Source organism: Macrotis lagotis, chromosome 3 (assembly GCF_037893015.1).
Source record: "Macrotis lagotis isolate mMagLag1 chromosome 3, bilby.v1.9.chrom.fasta, whole genome shotgun sequence".
Taxonomy (NCBI): domain Eukaryota; kingdom Metazoa; phylum Chordata; class Mammalia; order Peramelemorphia; family Peramelidae; genus Macrotis; species Macrotis lagotis.
In genome coordinates this window covers 69,118,557-69,143,158 of record NC_133660.1, presented here as the reverse complement: position 1 = coordinate 69,143,158, position 24,602 = coordinate 69,118,557, and the positions used below count along the sequence as shown (strand labels likewise).

At 34.9% G+C, this 24,602-nt stretch overlaps 1 protein-coding gene across 2 annotated transcripts; it reads right to left on the bottom strand.

Annotated features, from left to right (window-relative positions):
• Positions 1–3,538: 3,538 nt before the first annotated feature.
• LRP2BP (LRP2 binding protein) lies at positions 3,539–24,602 on the bottom strand. 2 transcript variants are annotated; one of them, XM_074228845.1, is made up of 9 exons: positions 23,696–24,602; positions 23,404–23,527; positions 20,512–20,624; positions 17,300–17,413; positions 11,637–11,779; positions 11,444–11,549; positions 9,018–9,241; positions 5,907–6,081; positions 4,137–4,910 (listed from the first exon to the last, which is right to left on the bottom strand). In XM_074228845.1, the coding sequence occupies exons 1-9, from the start codon at positions 23,780–23,782 to the stop codon at positions 4,845–4,847; spliced, it is 1,152 nt and encodes a 383-aa protein (XP_074084946.1). In that variant the 5' UTR covers positions 23,783–24,602; the 3' UTR covers positions 4,137–4,844. The 2 variants fall into 2 exon arrangements, with proteins under 2 accessions (XP_074084947.1, XP_074084946.1); XM_074228846.1 differs by lacking the exons at positions 20,512–20,624; positions 23,404–23,527; positions 23,696–24,602 and adding an exon at positions 19,525–19,977 and having other exon boundaries at positions 3,539–4,910.

The window sequence follows — 24,602 nt, the reverse complement described above, 5'->3', positions numbered from 1 at the left end:
AAGCTGCTGAATTTGTTTTCATTATTTATCTGAATTGCTCTCATTTCTCCTCCCAATTTTTTCTCTATCTCTTTTAATTGCTTTTCAAAATCTTTTTTGAACTCATCCATAGCCTAAGCCCATTTTCTATTTCTCTTGAAGTTTGGAACATAGAAGCTTCAATTTTGTCATCATGTGAATATGTATTTTGATCCTCCATGGGACAAAAGAAATTTTCTATAGTCCAATTCTTCTTTTTCCTTGTTTGCTCATTTCTTCAGTCTGTGACTGATTTACTGCACTTCCAAGGCTTTGGGGTTTTTTTGGTAAACCCACAGGGTTCTTAATTCTGAGAGGCTCTGACTGCTCTCTTGCCTCTGTTCACACCCTCCCCTCTGCCCTGGAGCTGTGAAAAGAGGGTCCCTGCTCTGCTGTGGTGGTGTTGTGGGGGCCCAAACTGCAACTTGGATCTGTGTGTGGGCAAATAGTTCAGTCCTACCCCAGGGAGAGCAGAGAGACCTTTGCAGTCTCCCCCAAGCCCCTTACAGTCTGTGGGCTAAGAGCTCTGGTTGTGCTGGGTCGCTCTGCCAACTCCCACTGCAGGTTCTCATGGAAGGGCTCCTCCGATGCAGCCTTCATTCTGGTGCAGCAGAGTTTTCTTCAGCACCCCTTCTGGTTGTCCCTGATGATTAAACCATCCCCTCTACCATGGACCTAGGTGCCAGGCTATTCTGTGCTCTGGCTATGCTATGGCTTTTTCCAATTCCTGGTCCCAGTTTCCCACAAAATTTCTAAATTGTCATGGACTGGGAAATTATATCACTCATACTTTCTGTGGGTTCTGACCCTCTAAATTTTTGCTAGAGTCATAATTGTACAGCTTTTGGAGTTTAGGGTGGAATGAGTTTCTGGGAATTCCTGCCTTCATACCACCATCTTGGCTCTAGTTTGTCTTTCTAATTCAGTAAACCTAGATTCAAGTCCTAGCCTTGATGCTTCCTAGGGCAAGCCACCTTTCCTCATCTGTAAATTGGGAACACTTGCCTTATCCACCTAAGAAGCTTGTTGTATAAATCAGAAAGTACCTTTTATTCTATGTTTTCCAATGGAACTTAGATTTCAGTTGCATTTCTTCCAGCAATGCACAGTACTACTTGTCCATGCCTATCATTAAGTGTGCAATTCCCATCTTTGTTCTCCCACAAGCCCATTAGAGGGGTTCCATGCAGTTATTGATACCAAATGGATACCAAGTACTCTCTATGGATAGCTCATTTTTTTCATTGACATACTTTACCCACTTTTCCTGATTCACTCCTTGATTATGTTTATGATCTGCTTGTACCTACCATGTGCTTCTTCATTGCCCTTTGGGTGGTACTTCATTCTTCTAAAATTCACAGTCATGTAACATAACTGGATGAATATTAAGTGTTAGAAAGATGGGTCTCTCAAGGAGAAACTCATGGTCATTCATTTTTGTAGCTTTTCAAAAGCAATCTAACCTGTTTCTGCCCTTTCCCTCCCAAATTCAAATATGGGCCCAGCTCATTAGCCATTTGCAGTATCTATCCAAAAAAGATGTATTAATGAAGCTCTGGACCACAGGCTTTCTTTATCTACCTGGTTTTCATGAATATATTGTCAAGTCAAATCTCTTTGAATGAGTATGGATCTCAGTATACTCTGAAAGGTTCTATTCCATTCTCAAACTGGGGTCTGTGAACTTTTAAAAAAATGTTTGGTAACTAGATTTTAATATTTCTTTTCTAATAGTGTATTACATAGTAATGAATAATACTATGTATTTTAAAACACTATTCTGAGAAGGGATCCATAGACTTTTACCAGGCTTCCAGAGAAGTCCAGAAATCAAAGGAATTTGATTCAGTATGCATAATGTTGTTCACAAACAGGAACACCTAGAGTATCCTCTAATTTACCTCACTTAGATTCTGAGACCTTCTCTATGACAATGATGAACAATTTTGTTGAAGATATGTTTTTGTGCTTATTCTCTTTGCTTGATATTTCACAAGTAGAGGACTGTTGAGAAAATTTATGTTCTGTATTCTAGATAATCTTGAATGATTGTGACACGAGAAACAACTTTTAAGAATCTTTAGAGCAGAATTTTCCTTCAAATATTTTTAATAGTCAATAAGCATAGTGAGATCTCTATAGCCTTCAGTCCATTCTATGACTATAATGATTTAGAAGAGAATTTAGGCAAATTCCTGCTTGTTCCTCCTTCCTGCCTTTATCAAATCAGCACTCACAAAAATAGCACTGGGAGGGGCAGCTAGGTGGCGTAGTGGATAAAGCACCAGCCCTGGAGTCAGGAGTACCTGGGTTCAAATCCAGTCTCAGACACTTAATAATTACCTAGCTGTGTGGCCTTCGGCAAGCCACTTAACCCCATTTGCCTTGCAAAAACCTAAAAAAAAATAGCACTGGGAGTATAGATATTTGACCAGTAGTTAATATTTTCTCAGCCCCCCCCCTTTATTTTTAACAAGAAGGTTGTTCTCTGTGCCTTTCATTTTTTTTCCAGCTACCATGAAAATCAGTGCCCTCAAAATTGCATCATCTCCAGCATTTTGTATATCCAATCTGGCTGCTTTTTCATTTCTAATTCAGACCCATTTCCATATTATCAGAACTCTGGGGAATGTAATATTGGTACCTATTACGTTCCACAACATTATTAGCTATTAGTTACTGTTTATTTTAAATACTCAGCATAAAGAACTGTAAATATTCATTGTCAAAGCTTTGAAAATCTCTTGGCTTAACTTTACAATCTGACTATGTTCTCCAATTACAGGGCAAGTGTGCTAGAAGGGAGATAGCTTTTGATTAGTTAGCTAGAACAAGGTACCATCATTCTGCTTTGATGGAGTTCCATAGCTGAGATTCATTTGAACCCATACTCAGTTTTTGAGAAATGAGACTTTTAACTCATTAAATTATTGAATTCATGGCCACCTCATTCCCTAAGAACAGGTAGGTACATATTGCTACCTAACTACAAGTATATATGTCACTAAGACAGTGACATTTTTATAAGGAGTGTGTCACATTTAAGCAAGACAGCAGATTTAGTTAAAATTCCTATTAATGTTGACTTAGTTATATTGGACAAGGGAACTGGGTTTATCAAGTCTTGAGAAGGAAGAAAAGACAGGTAAAATCTAGATCTCTAAAATATTTTAAGGTCTATTTTTTAATAAAATGTATTAAGAAAAAATCTTTGAATAATTAAATTGGTTTTTGAGATACTGGAGCATATAACTAAAGAAGCTGTGTAAAGGAGATTTTTAAAGAAAAGAGATGACTCATTTTCAGGAAAAGTTTAAATATGATTTTTCCCAAAAATAGCAGGATGAGGGTGACTAGGTGGCACAGTGAATAGAGCACCGGTCCTGGAGTCAGGAATACCTGAGTTCAAATCCAGCCTCAGACACTTAGTAATTAGCTATGTGGCCTTGGGCAAGCCACTTAACCCCATTGCCTTGCAAAAACTTAAAAAAAAATAGGAAATTGACTGCTTAAAAACATCTATTAGTCTCAATATTAAAAATCCTTTTCATCCCTTAAGGGAAAAATTAGCACTAAGTATTGAATTCTTCTCTGTCAAACACCAGCCAGTAGGGGCCTGGTAATTCCACATAAAATACTTTTAGTCCATTCCAAAGATGAAAATAATTCTTCATTAAAATCATCTAGGCATTAGAATAGCTATAGTTTTGCTACAGCCTTGCCTGGGATGGCATATTTGTTATTTCCCTGGTCACATCATTTATATTACATCTGTTTTTATACATATGTATTCTTCTGCTATCCCTTTTTCCCATAGGTTTATGGAAGCCCCATGTTTTTATACAGCAATTCCTTAGCCGTGCTATGAAATCCACCTTTTATCAGTGTTTAAGCAAGAGATTTGTTTTTAACATATATGTATCATAATTCACATCTGTAGCTCTCCACTGCTCTACCCAAGGGAAAATATATTTCTTCATATGCTCTTCAAGACAAAGATTTTTATATAATCTTCTAAAACAATTACTTTTGGAAATTTTATCTTTGTGAGATTTCTTTTTTTATCTGTCACTGAAATAGAACATGCATTAGAGCTACTTCACAAAAACAAGCATTTACTTTCAGTTTTTATTGTTGAATATTTGATTCATTTTATTCCCATATTTGCCCTAGTTTTGTTAATAAATCAATCTGATATCAAATATTTTTCAAATAATAACTGAGTGCATTTGGTTAAAACACAAAGGAAAATGTCTTGCTTTACTTTGATTACCTCCCAACTCTTATTTTTTGCAAGGCAATGGAGTTCAGTGGCTTGCCCAAGGTCACACAGCTAGGTAATTATTGAGTGTCTGAGATCAGATTTGAACTCAGGTCCTCCTGGCTCCAGGGCCAGTGTTCTGCCACCTAGCTGCCCCCTACCTCCCAACTATTAATGAAAGTGGCAACTGTTTGTAGTAGAATGCAACAGAAAATAGATTTTGATTTTTATCCATTTTAATTAAGATCTTAAAATAACAATATACAAAATATTGTAAGCATAGTATTTAAAAAAAAAACTCCCAACATTTATTAGGAATTTCAGAGAGCCCAGAAGGCTACTTCTCTATTATGTTTTTCTGGAATGGTTTCTATCTGGTTCATCATCTTGGGGTCCCCTGACATTAATATGTGTTTTATATTGTGAAAGAGTGTTTGAATTGAAGTAACATGTCCAACTGAATAAAATTCCTATAATTAGATATATAGAAAAATGAAATACAAACTATAAAAAATGCACACATAATTAGGAGTTGCTCATCTTTGCTACTATGTATTATGGCTTAAATTTTCTGACAAATAACCAAAGAGTAAAGTTCATCAGCTAGGGCAGGACACAGATGACATGCCTAAAATCAAACACAAAAGAGAATGGTATATTATTTGGATGAAAATTCTTAAAACTAGTATTTTACATTTAAATTTTATATAATTATCATATTAAATTACATTAAATTTCAAGGTGATTTTTTAATATAGATATATTTCTATACTAATTTCCCCTAAAGAAACAGGGTAAACTCAAAATCCAATCCTTGACTAATAAGGACATTTCAGTTTCAAAAGACTTGTGTTAAATAAACCTGAGTCATCTAAGAGATGGGAGGCAAAGGCAAAGGCAACATACTTAGGCTGATTGATCTTTTAAATTGTGAAATATTAAAATAAATGAAAATGGGAAAATTGGGCTTTTTGACCTGAAACAAAAGGACAATAGTGAAAAGAGAATTGCATTTAGAGTTATGGAGCCTGAGTTTTAAATCTAATTTCTCATACTAACTTCTTTTGTTACTTTAGACAAGTCATAGGATATCTCTGGGCCTCAATTTTCTCAGTTGTAAATAAGGAGTGGGAAGGGCAAACACTATGTATATCTCCCATATACATACAAAGTAAACAACTACAATGCAGGAAAACAATCTCTGTTGATGCCCAGGGATCCACATAAGTCAAAATCCAAGGAGGAAGCTAAGACCTCCCCTTCATTCTCATGTACTGAATATCCCCTTCAGACTGATAGGAAGCCGAGCTGTGTAGCTCAAACCTTTTTTATAAAAAGGAAGAAATGCAAGTTTTGTTTTATAAAGTCACCCCAAGGGCTTTAGATTGAATAGAAAAATGGCAAACAAGAGAAAATACTATTGCATCTTATTTATTCTGCTTTATAATTTTGATGACTGATTTTCAAATATTGTACAATTCAGAATTTTCTTATAGATGGCTAGAAGTTGACAGTATTATAAATTAAATTTAAAAGAAAACTACCACCCATACCTATATCCAAGTTTTTAAAATTTCAATTAAAAAAATAAAAATATTTGGGGAGTTTCTGTTCTGATTCTTGCCTTGGAATAATATTTTCTGGCTGCTGCTTCATCTTTTGTGATACCCAAACCAAGCTGAAGGCACCTTGCATAGTAGAAGGAAGCCTTCGCTATGCCTTTGGTTATATATTCAGGAAGACAGTCAGTCATTTGGGATATTGTGGGAACATCATAGCAGACATCATATTCAGAAATCCTGTTACAGAAATGGAAAAATAAGAATAAAGTATAAAGTATTAATTTCTCATTAAAATATTAGAAGCACTCTGTAGATCAAATACTTTTGCACAAATCAAGTTCCACATGGGAACTTCATGCATTTCTATCTCTCTTCAAAAACAGGATTAATGTAATGTACCTGGGGAAGATGACCAACTGTTGCAGTTCTGTAGTGAAGAGAATACTGGGCTTTGAATTGGGAGAGTCTGCATTCCAGCTGATATTTATTAACTGGGTAACCATGGGCAGGTCACCTAATCTCTTTGAGCATTATTGTTCCCTCTACAGCAAAAAGTAGATACTATTATTTGTGCTAGACAACTCAGGTTGTCATGAGGGAACAATAAACACATATCTGATCTATTATTATTATTCTCCCTCCTCTTCCCTCCCCTTCATTATTACCAGATTAAGCTCTATAAAGAATGAATACTGGAAAAGGAAATTTGAGGCAGGGTGGTGTGATAGATAAAAAACCAGCCTCAGAGCTGTTCTGCTTTTGATTTCCATTGAGTAAAACACCTGGACATAGCTCCAGGCAAAATATAAGATTACAGGTTGCAGGAAAAAAACTTCAACTTGCAATGGAGTGGAGAGGTAGGGTGTGCTCGTCTGGAAATTGTCACAAGTCCAGTCCTTATGCATCAGACTTTTGCCTGATACTGTGTTTGCCCATGGAGAAATATTGGTACTCATTAACTCTTGTGTCTTTCCAACACTGGGGGCCAATGAAGTACTAAAATTTTACCAAAGATGTCTGAATCATCTGAACACAACTCTTCAAACTTCCCTTCATTTACAAAAGAATCAAGATGTTCTTATTGAAAAATGACAAATTATTCAAGAAATGATGCTTGTCCTTTGTCCTTGAAGAAAACCGTGATATCAGGGAGGTGATGCCATGACAAGCACATGAATGGATTTGAGTGAGGGGCTGTGCTAAGTCACCAAGCCTCGCTTTCTTCTCCAGAGCCATCTGGGTCCAGTGGCGGGCCAGGATGCCTAGAGGATGGCCCTGGATGTGAGCTAATCAGGGTTAAGTGACTTGCTCAATGTCACATAGCTAGTGAGCATCAAGTGAAAGAGACTGGATTCAAACGCCTCTCCTCCAGATTTCAAGGCCAGTGTACTCTCCACTGTGCCACTTTAGCTGTCCTATTTATTCAAGAAATATTTTTAAAGGGAAAAATACATTTTATTTTTCCTCAAAATGGTAGTATTTTTAACTTCAAAAGCTCTCATTTCGGGGCGGCTAGGTGGCGCAGTGGATAAAGCACCGGCCCTGGAGTCAGGAGTACCTGGGTTCAAATCTGGTCTCAGACATTTAATAATTACCTAGCTGTGTGGCCTTGGGCAAGCTGCTTAACCCCATCTGCCTTGCAAAAAAATAAGCTCTCATTTCTAAGATATAAGTTTTCTGAAATAATATTTAATAAATTAAAAAAAACACCTTTTTCATCTCTATTCTAGTTTTATCTATAGTATTCCATGAGACTTAGGACATAGAGGACCACAAAAAGCCTAGAAATTTTCCTTTAAAAATGCAGACCTAAATTAGGAGTGATACAACTGGAATGAGCTGGGTACAATCACTTCTATGGACCAGGGGACAATGGATGGATAATGAGAATTTGGCCCCCTACACCCCCCTTAATGGGGTAGCTGGGTGGCACAGTGAATGAAATACCAGACCTGGAATCAGTTCAAATTTGTCCTCAGACACTTACTAGTTGTATGTCTTTAAATAGTTATAAAAATAAGTATTACATGCATATACATACACACAAATATGCAGTGTATGTATATATACATATTTATACAGACAAATTTTACATATGTGAATGTATAGCAAGTTCACAGAGCTCACATGCATGTACATGTATGTATCCATATCCACATATTTATAACATTTCAATGTAATTGTTTTCCTTTGTAATTGTGTGTGTATAAAAACAAGTTCCTGATCCTCAACATAAGAACCTCTGCTTTAGAGTTTAGCTAAGTTGTAAGAAATAGGTTCCCTTATTTCCTTTCTGATGTAGAGTCCCCATTCCTAGCCTATCAGTTGAGAATTTTACTGCAAATGAGCTGGTGGAGATCCCTCCAGTTAAAAAGTATCACTCCTGCTGATAGTGATGAATAGTGATAGTGATGAATACAAAATTTTGGGGTAAAAGCATTTCTTTAAAGGCTGACTTCTGTCTTTTGCATCTCTGTCTGCAACTGCTGAATTGCCTAGAGGTCTTTCATATGGAGGAAGGAAAAATTAGATCTTAATGTTCTATATATGAACACACAGACCCAACAATAAACTGACTTTCCAACATATCCTTTGTGGAACAGACATATTATTATGCCCCTTCCCCCCCCCCCCCACCCCATCCTAGCCCAAGACTCACTTAGAGAATACATACCATTCAGGTCTGTGTTTGGAATGAAATTCTGAAGAAAAAATATGGAATGTTGTGGTCTTAGAAAAAAGTGGATTCTTGATATTTAGTGTTGAAAATTGTAGTGACAAAGTTTTTATACATGATTTGTTCTTGTGGTCCAGTCATTGTCCCCGAGTCAGAAATGGACATGGTTTGCTGAAGAGCTCACCAATGTGTATCTGGATTCCATAGTCACTATAAGACCTACTGGATGCCATAATGAAAAGAGACTAGCTCTGAAATCAGAAGACCCAAGGTCCAGTCCTGGGTTCAATTATTTACTAGCTATATTATCTTGGACAATGTGTGACCTGTCCTTTAAAATGAGAATAATGAATAATTGTACTACCTGTCTCTACTGGTGCTTGTAAAGAAAGCATTATTGTGAGTTAAGTTCTATGGAACATAAGCAATAATAGCACTGAGTTGATTGAGATCATTACTAAATATTCTCTTAAATGTTTTCATCTAAGTTATTTACCTTTTTGAAAATGTAACACATTTTGTAAAAAATTTCATTTTATAGTAATACTCGATAAGATTGCCTTGAGCATAGATATTTCCTCGGTCAGCCGCTTCCCTTAAACACTGAAGGGCAGCTTCAGTATCTTGATGAATACCTTGTCCATAAAAGTACATGAGACCAAGTGCTCCCTGGGACTCCAAGTTTCCATTGCCACAAGCTTCCGAATGCCAAAAAAATGCCTTAGGAAAAGTACAATGAGAACTGGTCATTAAAAAGTCACTTCATGGCTGATACTTCAAGTGAAGTCCACGGGGTCCTTTCCCCCTGGCTATTCCTGCTTTTCCTTCTTGGACACGTGCGTGTCTCACATACATCTGGAAAGACCTATATCTCCCCATTACAACAGAAACTCTATGGATAGAAACTTTAATTCTTGTCTCTAGTGGTGAATGTGAGTATGATACAGGGGCAGACACATGCACACACACACACAAACACACACAGAGTATCTGACAGATGACATCCGTTTGACTTCAGCTTTATCACTTAATAACTTTATGACCTGGAGCAAGACAATCTCTTATCCTTTCAGTCCCCTCAGTTCCCACATCTGTAAAATGTTAGCAATACTTGTGCCATCAATCTAACAGGAATCTGTTGAGGATCATCTATGTGAAGTACACTGTAAATTGTCAGACTAGGAAATGGCCAAGAATGGCTTCAGTGTTTGGGGATTCATCAACTCCAGAAGACACACTAAGTCACAAAGGAGTTCATCTTCTGTCTTGGGGGGGGAAGGAATACACACACACACACACACACACACACACACACACACACCAATGAAACCACAGGCAATTGAAGTCCTGAAATGTTAAGTATCACTGCCATTGGAAGGCAGCTGAATGGTGCAGTAGGGAGAACACCGGGCATGGATGGAGTCAGAGAAATTCCTCTTCCTGAATTCATCTCTCAGGCACCTAGCTGTGTGACTCCGGGCAAGTCACTTCACCCTATTTGCCTCAGTTTCCTCATTTGTCAAAGGAACTGGAGAAGGAAATGGCAAACCACTCCAGGATCTCTGCCAAGAAAACACCGAATGGGGTCGTGAAGTGTCAGTCAGGACTGAAAGACAACAATCACAACATTCATTTGGGAGCAGTTTAAGTACTTACAGTTCACATTTTTGCCTATAATAGACTGCAGAAGTGTTTTTACTTTTTACTTGAAACAGATTAAGTAATCATAAAGAGATTATCTTTTCCAGATTTGTATTAGTCTTTGGTCATTTGCCTAATCACTATCAGTTAACAAGGGGTCTAATTTTATCATGTTTTCTTATAATCTCCCCCCAAAAGAATGGAGAATGAGGGCATGCCCTTGAGACAGTTTAGACAGACAAAAGAGTTTGTCAAGGAAATTTCTGAGGAATGTTTAAAAAACTAAAAAGAGAAGGAATAGATGAAAAGTTTAAAGCCACAGGAGGTTGAAGACAAAAGGGTGGTGGATAATTTCAGAATCATTCCTTTAATCTTTGTACCTCCATGAAGACAAAGTAGGGATAGAGTTAACTATAAAGTGTGAAAAATGCTTGCAGATCCATATCAAATCATTTTGAATTGTGGTTTATATCTAGATATTTCTAAGTGACTAATAGTGTTTCTTTCTGAATGACCTTGGTTTTAGTGGTAGGTACAAAGAGTTAATTTTTGCCAAAAAAGAAAAAGAAAAGAAAGAAAAAGCTAATACTTTTCACTAATAGGAACAGGGACAATAATGTTTTCTGCCTTCTAGTATTTTCCAGCTGATGTTTTTATTGCTAATCATAAATGGGAAAGACTGTTTCTGCTGGAGTTCTAAATATAGAATTTCTACGAAGCATTACTGAGCATACCACCTTTCTTTAGCAGTGTCAAGTTAGTTTCCCCAAGAACATTTTGAACTCTAATATTTACTTACATAATTCTATGCCTAGACTCCTTGGCCACTTTATTAAGGATCTTAAGGATCATCTAGTGTCCAATCCCCCCATTTCACAGCTGAGAAAATTACTCAAAAGCATATAATGCAGAACCTAAAAAATACAATGCAATCAATCTTTTTATATTTTGAAAGATCATTTTTATTTCAGGATTCTTCCCATGTCTTTTCTTAATTCTCAAAATATCCTAAAATTTATGACCTAGTCACTATTTCTACTAAAAATCTTGTATATATATATATATATCTCGGGAGTCCTTAAAAGACAAATTTCCCCTAAAGAAATCTTTTACTTTGTCAAATGAAAAACAGGGATGTTAAAAGTACCAAACCTAATAATTACTAGGTTTGATTCTCCCAAAGCATGACCCCAAAAGAAAGGGGGAAAAAAAGAATGATTTACTAATTAACCTCAAGGTAATATTATGTTTAAAAAAAAAAAAAAAGGTTAGTTAACTCACCTTCTCCAACTCCTGAGGTTCTTTTGTAGAATAATACAATCCCAAGATACTCTGAGCTTTGATGCTAGCTTTTGGATTCCCATTGTCTGCAGCAAAAAGCCACAGTCTGAAAGACAGAAAGAGAAATCACAGTCATGTTTCATGAAAAGTCAATAGTACATAAAAACAAAGTTTCGTTCTAAGTTTGGATTACCTTTCAGCTTCTTCATCATCATGTGGAACACCTTGTCCTTCATGATAAGCTCTTCCCAGGTTATATGCAGCCGCAAATTTTAAATGTTTTGTTTTGGGACATGGAGATTCAAGAATTTTCTTCATATATTCCACTCCTTTTTCCTTCCACAAAGGGAAAAAAAAGCAAACCCTTCCTCAAAAAAAGTATTCTTAGTTTTGGCCTTTTAAATTGTCCACAAGTTTATCCACAGACATCAAGAAAATCATCTATTGGAAGATTTGTGATACTTTAAGGCTTATCTGTCCTTTCTAGCAGTATTTTTAAAATATCAATATAAATTTTGGGATGTCTGCATTATTCACAAAGGTGCATCTCAATAGGAGATAATAATAAGTAAGGAATAAAGCTATAAAATAATTCTATATCTGACAGTGCAACTATTTCACTACTAAATTATTTCACTAAATTCTCAATCTTTCTCTATAGATGTCAAGTTCTGTTTCCTCAAGCAACCTGACAATTATGATGGACAAATGAACAAAATACCACATTCTGGATTCCTGATATTTGATAGTTTGCCTCAGAGCCTAGGGAAAAAATGGACAAAAGATAGTTACTAATAATTCAGGCTATTATCCAAGGGGTATCAAATAGATACTTGGCACCCTGATTTTCCACTTAATTTCCCCTTTTTTTCTTATCTTTATAGGAAAATGTTGAAATATTGAAGAGGAAGAGTTTCAAGGTAAGTTCAATTCTGGGTCAGCATCAGACTGAGTTAAAAAAAGTAAAAAATTAAAAAACATAAAGCCAAATACAATAAAAATCTCACAGATGGAAAGGGACCTAAAAATACACATTCATGGACATTACAGTAAGCATACATATAAAGATGTTTCCCTCCCTCTTTGATTCACTTAAGCCATTCTTAACGAAGACTTCATTATGGTTTGATAAAACAGCCCAAAAGCTCGCGTAATTTTAGACTGAATTAAATCCTACTCTATATATTTTACCATGGTTAGACTATACAATGAGAGTATTGTGTCCTCTACACTTGATAGTAGTATTTGACTGACAAGTTGGAATTTGTTTAAAGAAGGATAACCTCCAACCACTTGAATGGGATGCCATGGAAATTTTAAGATTCTCCTTCACCTGGAGACTTCTAGTGATCACCATTGATTTCAGGATTTACATGGGATTTTCAGAACCACTGACCCTTTGAGGTTACTTTGAGTTCTGAGATTCTAGGACCAGGATGATGAAGGTAATCTACCATGCCATGATTTAAAGGAACTAGGATTATTTATCTTAGTAGAGAGAGAACTTTTGAAAACGAAAATATAGTAAGTCTTTTAGAGTGTAGCATAATTCTAGAACTATAGGAGCTTAGTAAATGTTTGATGGATGATTGAAATTAGACTTATTCTGCTTGGTCACAGAAAAGAGAACTAGGACAGATAGACAAAAATGACAAGAAATCAGATTTGGGTTCCATATAAGGAAAATGTTTCCAATAATTAAAGATGTCCCTAAATGGCAACAGCAACCTCAGGAAATAATGAACATTCTATCTCAAAATTACCTAGCAGAGATTGGAATCACTGGTCTATATTGTGATTCAGGTGACATCTGAAATTCCTTCCAATTCGATAATTCTATTTCTCTATGAGTTTTCTCTATGAGTTTTGAAGAAAAACACTGTTATTTACATTGTTTTCTAGATTACCATGTGACATGTTTGCCCCCTAGAGGCCAATCGGAATCTTCATTAACTTAAATGGTTAGAGTCAGTATATTTTACACAGCAAGCAATTCATAGCTAGGATATCAGGTCTAAGAATTGTGATAAACTATTTAAAATCAAGGGTGGCCTCTTTGAAGACATTATTATAACTTTTCATTTTTCTTGTGAGCTTTTTAAAGTACAAAAAAGAATCAACTCCTTTAAAAAGTTAGAAACTGACTTGAAAGGATCCAGAAGTAGTGATTAATGAACAACCTGAACCACTTAAAAGCTAGTTATTATTTTACAGCAGATGAGCTTTAACAAACCTTAAGAAATATAAATCAAGTATGGAAAAACTCGACTCTAATACAATTTTCTCCAGGAGGCCTTTTCTGGTATCCATAGCTACTAGTGCTTTCCTTCCTACCTTCCATTTTACTGCACAGCAGAAAATAAGCTCACATGCCCACCAAGCATATACAGTTTCTTTACTGTTTAAAAGTCATCCAAATTTGCTATATATCTTTCATCATTGAGAATCACAAAATGATACCTGATTGAAATTTATACTTCATTCATTTAAAAAATATTTGTTCCTAACAGGCAGAAATGATTCTCTTCAACTAATAACAAATTATTTCCTGTATATAATCATCTGATTTCATTCAGTTCACAAGAAGTTCACACTTTTGATTTCAAAGGAAGTATCTGAGGATTACTCGCACCTTTACTGATTCTATAACCCACCCATAGAGGATTCTTATCTGATAAAGGTTATTAGGGCCTAGAGCATCTTGTTAATTATATTAATTGAGGTGTATGGGTCTATGGTGAGATAATCAATGGAAATATCTATCCATATACACATTGTACTATTTATTTGTACATAATTATACAGGCTATTGTAAACCTCTGCAGAAGTCTGTTTCCTCCACATTTCCCCTTCATATACCCTTGATGTTTATCCAGAGTACAATACTCACTTTCTATTTATCAAGATGTAATCAATTTCATTTTTATTTTATCATTCTGTGATGATTATGTTTTGTGCTTTCTTGAAATGGGTTTATTATATGTATACATGAAGTTTCTGGAATACTTTATAAACCTTTTGGTTTCTTGTATTTCTTTTGTTGTTCTCTTTGCCAACTTTCTCATTGAAGTTACCAATTATATGCAAACTTATTTTGGAGGTTCTCAAGTTCTTCACATAATCTCCAGTTCTCCATTCTGTGCAAAAAGGAACAAAAATTCCCTCCACAAAAGTCCTACTCCAGTGTCTTGATGTAGTATGAAAATGAATCTTGGTCGAGTCTCAAAAGCCATCAGAAAGTTTGAAAGGTATAAACCCAGAAACAGACTTTTTGTGTCCATTTTCCAGGGATAAATTTACTTATCCACCCCACATAATCCAGTGGGGTTGGGAAAGGAAAATGAGATAATTTTAATTATTAATACTTTCTTTGTATTATCTGTATGTAACAGTCAGAAAACGGACAAACAGAACTTTATCTTTATTGTCATCACTATAAATGAAACTAAAAGTCATAAAGAAATTATAGCTATTAAACAATATAGTTTATAGGTTTCGTCTTGGAAAGGCCAATTAGGCCTTTGGCAAAGTTGATTTCAACATGAAGTTTATAGGCAACAACAAACAATTATCCATGGAGATCCTTAGGTCACCTTGCAGTACCAGGCTATAAGCATGAAGAAAGTGCTACTTAATTCCTTAAAAGTTTCTTAATCATAATATCAATAAAATTAAGATGAAAGCCCCATTATCATTTGATCTAGTAAAATGGGGAAATGGTTGGATTTCCTAGGAATACAAGGTTAGGATGGTGACATTGGAAGAATGTTAAAGGAAGAATCTTTTTTGAGTTTGGGGTTCACCAGTGCAGGCTATTTCTGTCTCTAGATATTTCTTCAAGTACATGAGATTTTCCATTTCCTAACCCTTCTTTCTGAGCCAGACAATAAATATAAGAGTTGTTTCCAAAAGCAAATGTGGATGATGTGCTTACCTCTGTAATGGCATATTTTTGTTTAGCCTATGAATTGGTTAATTACAAATTTCACCAAGGTTAGAGGAGTTCACTGATGAACTCAATTTTTTTCAGATTGATACATTTTCCTATAGAAGCTATTTTATAAATGTTTATTTAAGCTGATCTACAAATGTGATATATAATAGTACACCTATTTTTGGACCAATAGTGTCAATAGTATAGTATCAATAATGCATCTAGGAAATTTCTTTGGGGAAAACATGGCAAGAAGTAAACATTTCTGTATTCTGCAAGACTCAAAATGCACAGAAAACAGTTAAGTCTATAAAAACAAAAAGAAAAAACCTAACCTAATAACTGTGAAAGCAGAGATGAGAAAGAGGCAACAACCCTGGCTTTCTACAAGAGACAATCTTACAAATAACAGCTACAAAAAAGTAATGATTTACATTAGCATTAGGGGGTCCCTAAATGCAGCTGTACAACTTAACACCAAATAACTTGTGAAAAGCCTAAGAAAACCTGCTTTTTTTCAGAATGTGAAAACAAACACTTAATTAAAAAGTGCTCCTGTGGACAAATCATGGGTTAACAGCAAGAGAAACAGAGAGCTAAGGATTTCTATTTGCTATGTATAGAGGGAAAAGACAATATTCTAATGACCTAGGTCTTAAGGTCTATTAGAATTCCTGGAAGACATGAAGCAAGAATTTTTTAAAGGGTATTATAAATTAAATGTGAACTTTAGAGAAAAAAAAGGAGAGTAAAAATATCAGAGTTTAGGAGTTGTAAATCCTATTCACATAACGGATTAGTTGAAAATTAGAACAAGTCAAACAGAAATCAGTGACTATGAGACAACAAAAATATTAGAACAAAATGACAAGATTGGAAGGATGCATTTTAAATGATTGTTTATGAGGAATAATGAAATCTTTCTTGAAAGAAAAGGAAGAAAAAATTTAAGAAGATAGAAGAAAAATAATCTGAGGAGACAGAGAGATAGACAACTCTGGTTAGGAGAGTGGATGGTGAAAAGATGTGATGAAGGGAAGAATAAGACTTCTGAAACAATGGAGTAATATTATAGATTTAAAGCTCTTCTCACAGAGAGAGGCAAATAATCTCTCTTTAAAATAACCATTTCCCATTTCCTACAGAAGGTAGATGTCAGGAGAAAGGGTTATCTATTTTTTTGCTATGAGAGGAAGAGATTAATTCTGGTAGTTTAAAAGCTGAAATTTAATAAGTGTTTTTAAAACATCAAATGTACAAGCAGGGAAAATAGATTTAGTTAGATGACAGTTTCTGATAAAAATATTGATTTTTAATGAACTACAATCTTAATATGGGTGATAATGAATCCAAATTCAATAATTACAATTATAATCATGTGATACTGAATCCAAATTAAAAAACACAGAAAAATATGATCTTGATCTACATTAATAGAAGCATAATATCCACAAAAAGAACTCTTTTCTTTCTATTCTGTCCTGACTAAGGACATGGACATGTCCTGTTTTAAGGAATGGCATTTTAGGAAACACTGACTAGCTAAAGTACATACAATGAAGAATAATGATACCACCATTAGGGATGTTTAGTTTGAAGAAGAGAATAAGATTGGAGGGGTAGGATAAAAATCTTCAAAATATTTGAAGACATACATAACAAAGTGTTAAAAGGACTTAAGACTTCTTTTTGTTCCTTGACTTTAGAGAAGTGGGTGGAAATGGTAGCTATATAAATTTCTGCTTGATTGGTAGGAAAATCAGATAATTAGAGTTGTTTAAAGTAAAAATGGATTGTTTTCAGAGATGTCAGATTCCTCATCAGTGAAGGTTTTTGAATATAGGTTAAACAGAAGTGTGATGATATTAACAATAATACTCATGTTCTACCAATCTCCCAATTCAAAAAGAATGATAACTTACAGGATTTGCTTTCGTCCCCAGCCCATCATAATACATAACTCCCAACTGGTAAATAGCTTGATGATCATTCTCCTGGATTTCTTCAAACTGATCTAATGCTTCCTTATACCATCCCTATAAAAGTTCCAGAAAACAAGCATATTATTATATATATAAGCAAATACCCCATCCTAACACTGTTATTTTAATACCAAAGTTCAGTTAAATCTGAAGTAGTAACCATCTCCTTTCCTTCACCTTCACCAGACTGAAGAATATTTTGGGTAGGATTCTGAAAGTGCCACATAAGCCTGCATGAATTATAATCAATACAATGGAAAATCAGTTATGAATGTAGGAGATAGGGAAGGCTGATAACTAGAAGGATTATAGGAAAGTTTTCCATTTTCATTTTCTTCTATTCCTGCTGCCAGACCTTGAACCTTGAGCCCACAACAAGAATAATGGCTGTACTTCCAGTTTTAGTCATCAAGGTTACTTCATCCAGGTTGTCATTTCATTCTTGTCACTTGGTTTGGAGTGGAGACCAAATATGATTAGCAAAAGAACAAGAATGTTGTCTTGATCACTTAATGTAATTTGAACAAGATATATGAACCTTGATTTCCTTGTTTAGAAGATGGGACAAATGAAAGAGTATTAGGTATTTACTGTATTAATAATGAGCATTAACATTTATATAGAACTTTTAGGTTTGCAAAACATTTTATATGTTGCTCCTTGTGAAGCAGATGTTATTGTTATTGTTTTACAGGTGAGGAAACTAATGTTGTAAAAATCTTCTTTAATGTCATTTCCATTGATAAAACTATATGTTTCCAGTGCTGAACCATTTGACAGTGTCAAGGTCATTGGATGTGAGAAATTTCTTTTCCAAATCTTTAGTAGTTGTTGTCTGCCTTCCTCACAGAGCAATTTGCAGATTGTGACATCATAGATGTAAAAATGCTACATAAACATAAAGTGGTATTAAGAGCTTTGGCTTTAGTTTTATACTTTGTTGGTTTGGGAAAGAAGAATAAAGGACAAAGGAAAGAGATATTCCCATAGAAGGTTAATCAAACAAAGGTAAATTCTGCTGTAGGTATAATTCATTTGTCCTTTCTGCTCTCCCTCCTTCCCACTACTCCTCAACCCATCTAAACTTTACCCTATTTGAGTACAAAATTCCCATGCTAGGGAATTATATCTTTCCTCCTGTTTCTTTCCAAAACCTACCAGCTATTGCTGACATTCACATTAAGGTATAAACTTATAAACATTACCATGCTGCCCCTTTATAGAGGTATTTCAATATATATAAGTTTATTCCAAAATAATCTGTCTTTAGTAACAGAATATCAGCTGAGAATATTAAAGGAGGCATCTTCCTAGAACATCTCTAATCATCCCATATCATCAGCCACTTGTTGTACCCACAGTTTGGATCAGCATTAATCTAGTAAAAAAAAATAGCTTTTTGTAAACATAGATTCAGTGGTGAAGAGAAGAACTATTTTTCCTAAAGATATTTACATACTCTCTACCACATATATAGCATAACATAGCATAAAAACTGAAGACAACTCTTGTTCCTCCTAAGTCTCCTCTTTTTCATGCTTAACATTCACAGTTCCTTTGATTATCAAATGGCAGGAATTCAAAAGCTTTTAACCATCCCAGTGTTCAAAACCTTTTAACCATCTCAGTGGGTCTCCTCTGGTCCTTCTTCAGCTTCTCAAAGTTTTTCTTAAAACACAGTGCACAGAACTACATTACCGGTAGTATCCTCGAATGTGATGTCATGTTAAGAATTTCATTTACAATTAAGATGGAGAAGTCCTGCGGCCCTTAGGGTCCAGCACTAAAGTAGATGCTCGTGCCTTTACTAATAAAATCAAGCATCTGTTTGTGAGGAAGGATTGGTCAGTGTCAAGGAAATTGTGAAGAGAACTTTCTTTTCCAGGTCTTCATTAGCTGTGACTATTCAGGAGTCAAGCCTTCACAGATTGTAATGGGCAATGATCACTTTGGAGTTCCATAAGGCTTCAAATAATTCCCTGGATGACAGTAGCAGGATTCGGAGCTAGAAAGAGTGCCATGGTCTAAGGGGTACTGGGATTCTGAGGGTTCTTTGTACTCAAGGTGTTGGGCTGTCTCTAGGTCTCCACTGCAGTTTAAGGAGAGGTGGTGGGTGATGATAACTGCCTGTCACATGGCTCTGTCTCCTCTTCAGAATCACTTACCACTTCAGCCTGGCTAGGCTGGCTACCTCTCCAGTAGCTGTTGTTGATGGTGGTGGGGAGAGTGGGTCCCTTCTTCCCAAAGACTCCTTTCCTTGATGACAGCTGCAGGAGTTTGGCTGGGAGCAGGGTTAGTAGTCTGGTACTGTTCTTTCTGGGATTATTGGGCTCAGGGTCCTGGGCTATCTACACTATAATTTGAAAGGGAGTGGTGATCAAAGCTAAAGATCAGTATTTTGTTGGTGCCAACATTACTATACACTCCAGCTCAAACACTAAACAATGTCTCTAGCCAGGGTAATAAGTGCCATCAATTAAGATTTTTTTCAGTCACTAACTTTAAAATATATCTATCTCTCTATGAATGTATGCAAATGTATATGGATATATAAAGCATGTTAGTTACTGATGCACATATATTATACACAGAGTGTACATGTACACATTATGTGCATACTATATATAACATATACATATATGTCACAAAGCAATAGAAATACATAGGTATACATATCAGAATACACCTTTAACTCATAAAGGGTATATTCTTCTCTTAAAGAAACCTTTAGTATACTAAAATGAAGAATTAGGCTAATTCACAAATTATAGACAAGTAACTAATCTGTATTTGTCGAGGGAATTTCCACATTAAAGTTCCTTACAGTAATGAAATCATAGGTCTAGAGAAAATCCTGGAAATAGTGAGCTTAAATATTATCCAAAGAGCGAGATTTTAACTTATATTTGGGAACTTTATCAACTTTATGTAGTAGAAACAGTCTTGTTGGTCATGTCCATTAATAAGGGCAAAAGTGGAATGGTCAATTTTGTTAAGTCACTTCCAGTATATTCTACTTTAAATCATTCCCTAATGGATTGATGTAGAAAAATTGGATATGAGAACTACACAACAGAATTGTTTCCAACTGATATTTTTCCTGGCAATCTTCTAAGTTTAATATTTTTTTAAATAAAAGTTTTTAAAGTTACCTCTTCAAAGTATAGTTGACCTCGCAGGAAACGTGCCAGAGGATCTCCTTTGCTTATTCTTTCCTTCAGTAATTCTAAAGCCTTTTCCACTAACATCGAATGACTGTAATAATCTGATGAAAAAAAAAATTTTGAATGAATACTACCTTGTAATCTTATAGTACATGACCCTATAAGTTCATAGGATCTATCTTTTGAAATAATACAATAACAAGGACACCCTGCCCTGGCCCATTTTTTTCTTGTCTCCTTTCTGCTCTAGACCTATTTTAAAACTGGCTTTTATGTATATTAAACTATAGCAATGGAATATCTTAGCATATAATCAGCAACAAAAGAGGAAGAAACTGTCTCATCATCCTCCGGCATCCAGTATGGAGAGGCTTTTTTCTATCTAAAGAGGATTAAACTCTTTTCAGTCACTAAGTCCCCAACACAAGGCCTCACCAGTTTAAAAAGGCCATTACTATTTCTTTACAACAATTTGCTCATACTTGACACCTTTGCTTTTACTGTTATACTGGCACAGCATACTCCTCCTCTCTCACTTAACTTTGCCAAATTCTAACAGTCCTACAAAGTAGTCCAAATTAAATCCAATCATTTATATATATAAAATTGTCTCATTTGTCATTAATTATATAACATCATATTTCCTTCTTAACTATATTTTAAACAGGATGAGCATTTGAGCTATTTTTATGCATTTATGTATCCCCATCACAATAATTGTCTGTTGAGCAGTCTTAAGAGGATTTAAGTAGGGTAAAACTAGCTTCCTTTACCAGAAACAATTAGTAGCTCATCTCTTTTTCAGTTAAACTGGAATATTAAGATGTGACTATTATTGCATTACTTTATGGTAATCAATTCTTAACTTTGCACACTTTGCACTCCTAGGCTGATGTAAAGACCCCAATATTGAAAATGAGGAGATCCTGCCTATCTTCTAGTTCCATATCTGCCACTAAACTAATTATGTAGTCATGGACAAATCACTCTATCTCCTTGAGACTCAACTTCTTCATCTGTAAAATGAAAGTTCTGAACTCTATAAGTTCTAAGATCCTTTACAATTCCAACGGTCACATTCTATGATTCTACATATTTGGGTCTTTTGAACATAGCAGGCAAATTAATGCTAAAATGTAAAACAAAGTACAAAATATTCTTGGAAAATTTTCCTGTGTGATACCACTATCCACTGTTATTTTACTCATTCTGCCCGCTGGTAAGCAGAGCAAATCTATTCTCACTTCCATATGGCAATTAAAATGCTTGAAAAATAGATCTATTAGGTCTAGTTCTGTCTACTTCCCTCCAACTCTAGTCTGATCATTAGGCGAGCTAACATCCCTAGACCTTTCAACCAAGACTGGTGCATCATTTATTAAGGCCCTTTGCCATCTTATTTGATCTTAAATGAATGCTCTACAACTGATGTAAATTCTTAAAATGCATACCCAGAACTGAATACAGTGCTTCAGCAGTATCAAATTGAATCATTTCTTTAATTCTGGATTCTACTCCTCCTCACAGAGTGGGCTAGCCAAGCTCAGAGGTCAGTGAAGCTCCTAGAACTTTTTCATGTGAACTGCTATAAAATTAGGGTTAGCCCACCTTGAACTTGTGAAATTAATTACTTTTTGAACCCATACATAATACAACTTGAGTTTTATCACCATTAAATCCTACTTTATTAGATTTCGCCCAAAGTTTAACTGAATAAGATAATTTAAAATTTTATTTTCTTGTTTCGACTAATAAGCATTTATTTTTTTCTCTCTCCCATCTTACCCTACTGGGGGAAAAAGAAAAGCAAAACCTCTTGAAACAAATACACATAATCAAGCAAAACAATTTCTACAATGGTCATGTTAAAAAGTGTAAATATAAAGATCTAAGATCATAACTCTGAAATAGATCTGCAGATTTGATGAGTTAAAGCTATTTAGGACCTTTATGCAACAAGAATGCTGAAAATCAAAAAAGAAAAATGTTAGAGGCTTCCTTTCAAAGTGACATTGATTTATTAATGACTATTCTTTGGATCTGGTCATTCATTCAGGATTAAAATCTGAAGATCATCTAGTACACACCTTTTACTTTTTTTATCCATGTAGACAATATGAGACTTTGTAAATATGTTAGTATGTGGCTAATATGGTTTAGTCATGTAATCGTAAGACTTTGTAAATATGTTAGTATGTGGCTAATAGGGTTTAGTCATGTAATCATAAAACTTTGTAAATATGTAAGTATATGGCTAATAGGGTTTAGTCATATAATCTCTCGTCAAACAATAGTGATTTATTCTGTTCTTCATTTTGTGTTGGAATAAGTAATCTTGTGCATGACTAAAATATGAACATTATGCTCTAAAATCTCTTGAGCTAATTATTCTACATTACATGTAAAATAAAAGTAACAATCCAAGAAAAACAATGGCTTTAAATATTAATTCCAAATAAATTCAATGCAAGTAAAGTTTGATTTTTCTTCCTTTTCAGAGTGGCATCCTTAACCTTGGAGATGATTTAATAACAGAACCAGAAACTATTAACATAAATTGAGTGGAAATCTTTGAGTAAAATTCTAACCTCTGAATTGTAAATTCTAAAATTTTCTCTTGTGGGAAAGAGCACTATAAAATAAAAACTCTTATTTATGAACTATTTTAAGATTTACATGTAAAACATTTCATAACAAACCCTGTTAAGAAGAGAGTACATTAATAATTATCTTCCTCTTAAAAATGGGGAATCTGAATTTCAGTAACTTCTCCATAGACACCACACTAAAATTTTGAAAAGAATAAGAAACTTCATGTCTCTTGATGGTATTATTCAAGTATGGAATCTGAAAAAGCCACTTCTAAAGAAGGACTTTTACCTTTCTTCTCCTTTTTCCATTGGGTTAATTTCTGAGTCTTGGGAGCACAGTGGAATGTAGCACTTTGTGGACCCATGGGCAGCTTTTCACTGATTAACTTCATTCTGTTTCTTCTATGTGTAGTCTGTAAATAACAAACACAGACAAAAATGGGTAGACTTCTCCTAGAAGGATGAAAAAAATCCCATTCCACACACAACCCCCCCCCCAACAACCTTATTATTTAGGTCAATGGGATTATATATTAACTATCACTATCAATTCACATATTGATAGGATTTGTTATGCATACCACACTTGTGATACTGCTGGGTCCCATTGATACTACCCACAGCCAGAATTCTTCTGAAATAGAACCTTGTAGTTGCCTAGTGACCATAAAGTAGCTTTATGATAAACAGCTCAACAGCCTGAGATGAATAGGATCTTCTAAATTTATAGCAGCTTCTTTTTTATCATAGCTGAACACATTTTTTTCTTTTCCTTAAAGTACTACATAGTCTAAAAATGATGATAGTTTGGGGAGAGGCATTGTTCCCAAAAAAGAAGTAATTTTTTTTAGGCCAGGTTACTTTGAGGTTTAAAGATGTGAGAAAGCAAATGAAACAGTGGCTATGCTTTGGTATTGCATTGTTAAAAGTCATTCCCATCAACCTTGGACAAGATCTGATTGGTAAAAAGGGTAAACCCAGTAACACTATATCTATATGAATATGATACCAGCTCCTTTATCTTTTAGGTCATGAAAAGTCAAGTTGATAGGCTAAACAAAAGAAGAGGGGGCAGGTCAAGATATTTGAAAGTACATTGGACTGGGAGTCTGCAGGTCCAAGTTTTAGGCCTGGCTCCTTTACAACTTTATAGAAAAAAAATAAGTGATTTAGGAGATGTAATGGGCAGTCAGTTTGCATGTTGAGAAAAGTGCTGTGTGACCATGGGCAAATCACTTCATCTCTGTCTTCTTCTGTTTCCTCATCTGTAAAGTGGGGATGATAATAACCTTTGCCTACTAAAGTTGTTTTGAGGTGAAGATGAGAAGATTTGTGAAGCACTTTGCAATCTTTTTTTTTTTGCTTTCTGCAAGTTTTTTTGTTATTTAGTTGTTTTAAGTTCATTTAAATTTATTTATTCTTTTTGTACAAATGTTTTTATACATTAATAAAATATACTTGTTTAAGAGTAAACAGAATACCCCCCCA

Bases quoted from the DNA above. Each gene is read 5' to 3' on its own strand.
- LRP2BP (XM_074228845.1), bottom strand. From the start codon at position 23,782: ATGGTCACTAGGCAACTACAAGGTTCTATTTCAGAAGAATTCTGGCTG. The intron at 11,780-17,299 runs GTAAGTTATCAT...CCTTTGTGGAAG, and splicing joins TGGGGACGAAAGCAAATCCT to GAAAAAGGAGTGGAATATAT. The intron at 4,911-5,906 runs GCAAGAATCAGA...GTTTGATTTTAG, and splicing joins CCAGAAAATATTATTCCAAG to GCATGTCATCTGTGTCCTGC.